Source organism: Austrofundulus limnaeus, unplaced genomic scaffold (assembly GCF_001266775.1).
Source record: "Austrofundulus limnaeus strain Quisiro unplaced genomic scaffold, Austrofundulus_limnaeus-1.0 Scaffold4, whole genome shotgun sequence".
NCBI lineage: Eukaryota > Metazoa > Chordata > Actinopteri > Cyprinodontiformes > Rivulidae > Austrofundulus > Austrofundulus limnaeus.
This window is the reverse complement of record NW_013952406.1, coordinates 4490429-4497417: the sequence shown is the minus strand read 5'-3', so window position 1 is coordinate 4497417 and position 6989 is coordinate 4490429. Positions and strand designations below refer to the sequence as shown.

The 6989-nt window shown below is 39.4% G+C and overlaps 1 protein-coding gene across 7 annotated transcripts in view; it reads right to left on the bottom strand.

Moving 5' to 3' along the window:
* Positions 1 to 1409: 1409 nt before the first annotated feature.
* mgrn1b (mahogunin, ring finger 1b) overlaps positions 1410 to 6989 on the bottom strand; it is an 8927-nt gene continuing 3347 nt past the window's right edge. Inside the window, exons 9-17 of one of the 7 annotated variants that reach the window (XM_014024023.1) lie at positions 6095 to 6163; positions 5837 to 5996; positions 5631 to 5740; positions 5146 to 5360; positions 4704 to 4815; positions 4573 to 4618; positions 4390 to 4494; positions 3977 to 4022; positions 2862 to 2953 (exon numbers count right to left, since the gene is read on the bottom strand). In XM_014024023.1, coding sequence (XP_013879477.1) covers positions 3982 to 4022; positions 4390 to 4494; positions 4573 to 4618; positions 4704 to 4815; positions 5146 to 5360; positions 5631 to 5740; positions 5837 to 5996; positions 6095 to 6163 — 858 coding nt within the window. In that variant the 3' untranslated portion in view covers positions 2862 to 2953; positions 3977 to 3981. Of the gene's footprint in view, positions 2954 to 3976; positions 4619 to 4703; positions 4816 to 5145; positions 5361 to 5630; positions 5741 to 5836; positions 5997 to 6094; positions 6164 to 6989 lie in introns of all 7 variants that reach the window. The other 6 variants (XM_014024017.1, XM_014024011.1, XM_014024036.1 and 3 more) reach the window with 6 other exon arrangements.

Here is a 6989-nt window from a genome sequence, read left to right as displayed (position 1 = left end):
TGTATGCTTTCCCTGCCAGCATCTTGCACCCTGCTGTTATGTGCTGGACTGTCTCAGGGGCCTCCTTGCACAACCTACACCTTGGATCTTGTCTGGTGTGGTAGATCTGAGCCTCTATTGCTCTGGTGTTTAGGGCCTGTTCCTGTGCAGCTGGGATATATATATATATATATATATAAAATCAGCATCTTTGTTGTAATGACATAGAGATGTTACACTGTAAGTGTACGGAGACATGCAGGGTCCACGCTCGCTCAGGTGTGTATTTTAAAGTCGACAGGAGTGTGACATGATGCACGTTTTCAGAGATTAAGGCCATGTGGACTAATTTACCTGCACAGAGTCAGGAGGGAGATTTGTGTGGCTCACAGCTGGGATGATTTCATGCCTTGAAAAGATTTAGCAGGGACTAATTAAATGAGAAGGCACCTGCTTTGGCTTGGGGGAGGGGGGGGGACCTGTTTACACAGACTTGTTCTGTTATGACTGTTGACCCAACATAAGTTTAAAGGACTTTGTTAAATCACTCTAAAAGTTAGGACTTTGTGTAAAATTTGCAAATCTCATAAACCTATATTTATCCACATTAGAACATATGAACTTGGCAAATGTTTACGCAAAAAAAAAGTACAAATTGTGGGGAAAAAAACTATAATTTTGAGCTTGATGGCAGCAACACCACCTTAATGAAGTTGGGACAGGAGCAACAAAAGCAGCAAGAGGTTTGTCCAAAGGTTCAATTGAGAAATAAACTTTACAGCAGTTCATAGGTTGTTTATTGCGCACAAATAAACTGCACTGACTGAAAGCCTGAAGGCTGTATGCTGTCTGTATGACCAGCAGGGAGCAGGTTTTAAAACAAAGGTCAAAATTAGTTTTTTTTTTGATAGTTTGAAATAAAGTTTTCTTCTTCTAAAAAGCAAGTTATCACTATTTACTCATGAATTAAGAGTGCATGTTTGCTAATTAGTATTTATTATTTAAAACTAAAGAGTAAATTCTAATTCTGTCTTCGTCAAACGACCTATTTCAAACCAGGTTGAAGGAGTTGTACTTTAATTCAACAAATAAGACTGTGAAAAAGAGTGATGTTAAAAATGCCAGATCAATGTGAATGTTTAAGAGAATTACAAATCAGTTTGTTGAAGAAATACAGAATGTATCCATATGAATTGTTAGAGAAGGTTTTAATGTTTTGTTTGAATTACTTTTTTGGGGAAAAGGGGGCAGATACAAGATTTTTTTTTCTTTCTGCTGCCTTTCATTTAATTCGTGATTTGTATTTTTTGTATACATAATTTATTTTTTAAAGAAATATAGATAAACTAACTATATCCCCCTATCTACAACCGATTTATGCCTTTAAAACATTAAGAGTAGAAGAGGAAAAAAAGACTGTGGCTCAGACATCTGAATCTCCATATTTTATTGTTATACACATGCTGCTATACACAGAGAGAGACAGGACCAGATTTTACAGAGAGCCAAACACCACCTACTGTGGGGTTCTCCTGGATACCAGGTCAATAGTGGTCAGAACAGGAAGGCACAGTGTCGACTTGAAATGGCACAGAAAAAAAGGAGAGAATAAAGACAAAATAACAGTACTTCAAATAAAGAGAGGTATTTAAAAAAAAAGCCTCTACAATGTTGCATGCAAAAGCAAGCCCAGTTATTATAATGCAAAGTCTGCATCAGATGTGTTCCATCAATAATACATAACCTCACTTGTTCTCATTTGGTGAAAACACAAATAAAACATCTCCAACTTAAAACTGCCTCATAATATTTTTCCTAGCATGAAAATAGACACATTAAATAAAACTTAAAACCTGACTGTGGGGCTGAATCTGCTTTACACTGAAGCGTTTAGTGTTCATCGCGAGCAGGCAGCTAATTCAAGGCACATAGATCTATATGCATGATGCTACACATACAGGACCAAGGTAAATAAAGCTGCTGCTGTCACACAAACACGTGACTTTTTTTTTTTTGCAGCTACAATATAAGCAAACACTTACTTTGCCACAAAGACTGTACAGAGATCAGTCACATCAATGACAAGTACGCTTGCTGAGACGAATACTGAACCAGCATAATGTTTGTTTCAGGCTTCAAAAGCAGCTGTTGGGACCTAAATCTGTAGTGCTTATTGTTAAAACAATTAAATAATATAACATGTTAAAATGTTCTCATCTTAAACCCCAGATTTGTTTTTAACATATATAATAGGCAAGTAATACATTTTAAAAGTATCTACACAGAGTTCTTGAAGTTATTTTAACATATTAAAAACAAACGTCCTGATATTTAGGGACAAAGTTAAAAGTATTTTCACGCTCATTTGCTAAAAAGGAATGGATAATTAATTTTGTTGGAGTGCAAAATCACAAAAATGGACACAGATACATAAGAAACATTTCTTTAAATACTAACCGTAAATAAAAGTCATAACTGAAATGTTTTTTTTTTTTTTACTAATAATTACAATATTTAAGCACAAACTGCATTTAAACGCTTTTTGATTTTAATGTCAAGAAATTCTCGTGATTCAATTTATATTAAATGTGCTTATAAGCACCGTGACAAGTAGTGAAATCCCTCAGGACCACAAATCTGGCGGAGACACACAACTGATGAAAACTAAAGGAAATGTTTTCAAAGCTGAAAAAGGGAAAAATTTTTTTTATGTCAATCACTTTCTTGTATTGATGGAATGAATCGAGTCCCCCTCCTTGTCATTTTTTAACTTCCTCTCATCTCACGACCACACAAGAGGACTGGTTTGAGGAGGGTGGTTTGGGAGAATCTTCTGAAGAGGAACTTTGGGAGAAAAAGCGTCAGGGGTTGAAGTGCTCGTCTTCCATATGAAGGCTGCTTGAGGGACACAGGAGAGGCTGGCTGGAGCAGTTTGTGCTCTGACTTTTCAGACTTTCTGTTGACTCTGATGAACCTGCAGTGGAGGATAGAAAAGTAACAATTTAAAGGGATGTTGCCTTACGAGCATTTGTCTCTTAAATGAACATATTTATTTTTTAAATAATTTTTCCTACAAGTCTTTTTATTTCTATGTGTTTGTCTTTACATTTCTCTGTCTCCTATTATTACTTTATATTATGCATTTTTGCCTCAATATGCAAATAAGATGGGTGGAGCTTGTTGGGTCAGCTCCTCTCCTATTGGTCAACGGACAGGATGGAGCAGGATCCATGTGCAGATCTACTGTGCATGCTTGTGCTTCTTCAATTTAGTTTAAAATAAAGACACAGGTAAGTGTTTTTCCTCCTTGCCTTTGTTTTTAACTAAACTTTAAGCTAAACTGAGGCAGTGCAGGCAAAGCACAATAAATGCACATGGATCCTGCTCCTTCCTGTCTTTTGACCAATAGGAGAGGAGCTGACCTAAGAAAGACCACCCACCTTATTTACATTATGAGGCAGAAAAAGTAAAAACAGGAGACAAAGAAATGTAAAAAATTAAGAGACAAAAATGCATGTACAAGTAAAAGGAAAAACAAAAATATACATATTTGTAAAGAAGCGTACTTTAAATTATGTACTAAAATWTATAATATATTGGAACTAAGCTGGAAAAGTAAATATGGTCAATTAAATTATTAAACATGAGGTAACGTTTTCCTTTTTTAATTTAATTGGTCTATTTCATTTATTTACTAGTTCATTTCTATGTCTCTGCTTTTATTTCTATTTATGTCAGATTCAGTCCTCCTTATAAACAAAGTGATGTGTGAAAAAAAAAAAAAAAACCAACCACTTATTCCTGATCGATTTAGCTTCACACACACATTTTAAAAAATTGCTTTAAACAGCAAATTTGCTGCTGGAACGTGTTTTTTTTTTTTCTTTTTGTAGCTACAGCAGACATCAGTGAAYATAATCATAGAGAACCACAGTCAAGAAGGAATAAGTAGAGCTCATACATACAGAAGCAGAGCAGACACAAAAACTCTACATACCACAGTTATTCCTCCATACCAATAGAGCAAGAATCAGGACCTAGAGCTGCAAGAAAGTGAGGAGGTTCAAAGAGACACGACAGTATGAAACAGGAGAGGAGTGTTAGGGAACACGCAGAGGCAGGGGGACACAGGTTAGATGCAAAGCACAGAAAATCATGGCCTTAAAATCCTGATTACAGTAAAACCTTGAGCTGAAGAACCAGAAGTTTATCACTGAATGAAATCAAAAGTTTTCAAGATGCAGAAAGTGTTTGTTTCACATGATTTTCTCCTGAGCTACAGGTCGGTTTTTACTTCTCAACAGATTCACGGATTCAATTCCCAACGTCTTTCAGTTTTCATTTCTTCTTTTTGTTAAAGATTTGAGGATCCATTTCTCTGTTTTGGGTCCCTGACAGAAGGTTTCTCACCGGGCAGAGACAGATCACACGCAGGGTCGCTTTCTGTTTTGGTCAAGCTGCAGCGCTCGCTGCTGCAGTCCTGCAGGATGTCTCCTCCAGTGTGCATCCTGTCCTCTGGATCACCCAGGACAGGCACAATGTCAAACACATTACCGACCCTCTTTTCACGGAGAGCCGAAGGAGAGAACTCACCGTCGTCTGGAGAAAGAGACTCGGCCATGTCTTCGTTCGCTGTTGCCTAAAATAAATAAATAAATAAAAAAATTAGTGAAGAAGTTCAGTCGGTGGCAAAGTGAAGGTTAAACAGAGCAGAGGCAGCTTACGTCTGTCGGGGCGGGACTGCTGGAGAGAAGCGTGTGTGGCTGAGTGTCAGACATCTCAGACAGCTTCTCCTCATCCTCCTCCTGGATTGGAGAGGATGGTGATCGAAGGGTGCTGGAACCAAAATAAGGCACACAATTAATTAAACTTCCTAAGCTAAGCTAAGCTAAGATAGACCTTTGTCATTGTACAGAGCACAATGAAATKACAGTTCAGAACACCTAACCCATTAACCCATTCWGAAGAAGACAGAACATAACAAACATAGGAGAACAGGTGCTCTGGGTCAAACAACCCTTCAGATCAACCCTTAAAGGAGCTAATTAAGCAACTTTTGAAAGCTGCCTCAAACCATTTTGTTAGTTTCGGGATAAATAAGAATGTGTGTGCAGCTTTCCGTATGTAAACGTTTCTCCACGTTGCACACTTTCATTTTACCATTACCTGTCAGGCGACTTGCTGACTTTGCTCTTCTGCAGACTTCCATCGCTTAAATGCTCAGGTGAGCTCAGCTGTCGGCCGTCGCCTCCCGGCCCCCCCGAGAAATTGATTTCGTCGTACAGGGGGGCTGAAGGAATGGCAGGGGACACGGACCGCAGGCCGTTCAGAGCCTCCAGCAGCGAAATGGGCTCGAAACCAGGGGGAACCGAGTCCGTGCCCTGCAAAGAGTCAAACACAACGAAAGGGRCAACAGATTTATTGCAAACCTGAATCGCACAATTAAGGTTATTCTGTTCAAACTTTCTGTGACTATCAGGAAGAGTGTGGTGCAGGTTTTGGTAAAATCCCCAAATAAATAACAGAGATGAATGGCATTTTGACAAAAACTCCTATGAAAACCAAGTCCTCTTTGGAACTGTATGTTGTAATTGTAAGAGCAGAAGCAGGAAGTAGTAAATCTTTACGMGCCGGATATGAGTGACACCTACTGAGTGCTCATCGTGGTCCATGGTTTGAGCCAGAACTGGACTGAAGGACACAGGAGAAAGMGCTCCGGGCTTCTTCCTCACAGCTCTGATCTGCAGCAAGGCTCTGAAAGCTGTTCGGAGCAGATTCCATTTAACGCGACATGAATTCGTTATCCAGCCTTTTTAAACCCTCTCAAACAGATGGAAAGTAATGCAAACACACTTACGCAGTCTGCAGATGGGACAGTTGTTGGCCTGGTAGCGCAGTGTGTCTGCGCAGGAGTTGCAGAGGCACAGATGTCTGCAGGGCAGGATGAGAGTGTCTCGCAGGTCAGACAGACACACGACACACTCGTTGCTGTTGTCGCTGTTCTCATCATCAGACGGCTGAAGGAACAAAATTTAAAAAAAAGAGTGCACTGATCAAACAAAGCTGAACATCTTCAGCATCACGTTTCATGAAATCACAATGTTGCCACAGGAACCTTAGTTTCTTGGTTGTTTTTGTTCTCAATTCCATAGATTTCCTGTAAGAGGTAGCTCACACGATCCACCTRTAAAAATACAACGAATTTCATGTTTATGAAGCTTTTAATGGAAATTAAAGGAGCTAGGTCTGCAGATGGGAAACACTCCCCGGTCCAGGTCGAAGTTCAGCTTTAAAGACATGAACGCACCGTTTTAAACTGGATCATTAATGTATGAACGCAGGCGGCTCGTGTGGCCCGCTGACAAACAACTCGACTTACATCTTCTTCTTTCCACTCGCTGAAATCTATTTTGAAGGACGGCATGGAGAACTGCTGGTTCACCCCCCGCTTGTAGTGCACTGTCTCCGAAACCATCGTTGGATCTTTTGGGCTGTACCTTCACGTTTAAAAACAACAACAGCAAAAACAACAAAAANGTTGGACAAACATTACCATAAAAATCTTTTTTTTCCCAATGCTTTCACTGTATTAGAATCTCACTTGCTTTACCTGACTAAACGCAAGGAGTCCTTTCTGATGTTCACCAGACTCCTCAGGGTTTTCACAGGTTCGTGGGGCGCAGGTGTCACGTACGGAAACTGGTGGAACAACAGCAACTTCAATGAACCGTACCAAAAATACTTTTTATATCATTCTTGTCGCAAAAGATATCTGAAAACTTCGTCCAGTGAGTTTGGAAATGGCACATTATTAAAGCTAAATGAACTTTCTTTTAAATATATACCTGCACTGGTCTATTTCCAAGAAAATTCAGGTCCATGTTTTCCCCGAAGAGGTATCCCTCTGGATGTGGCGTGTCAAATTTCTCTCCTCCCATAAAGAAGTGACTGGCGAAGTAATTTCCTGAAGAGGAAAGGAAAGAAGGGGAGTTATTATGGCAGCAATAAGA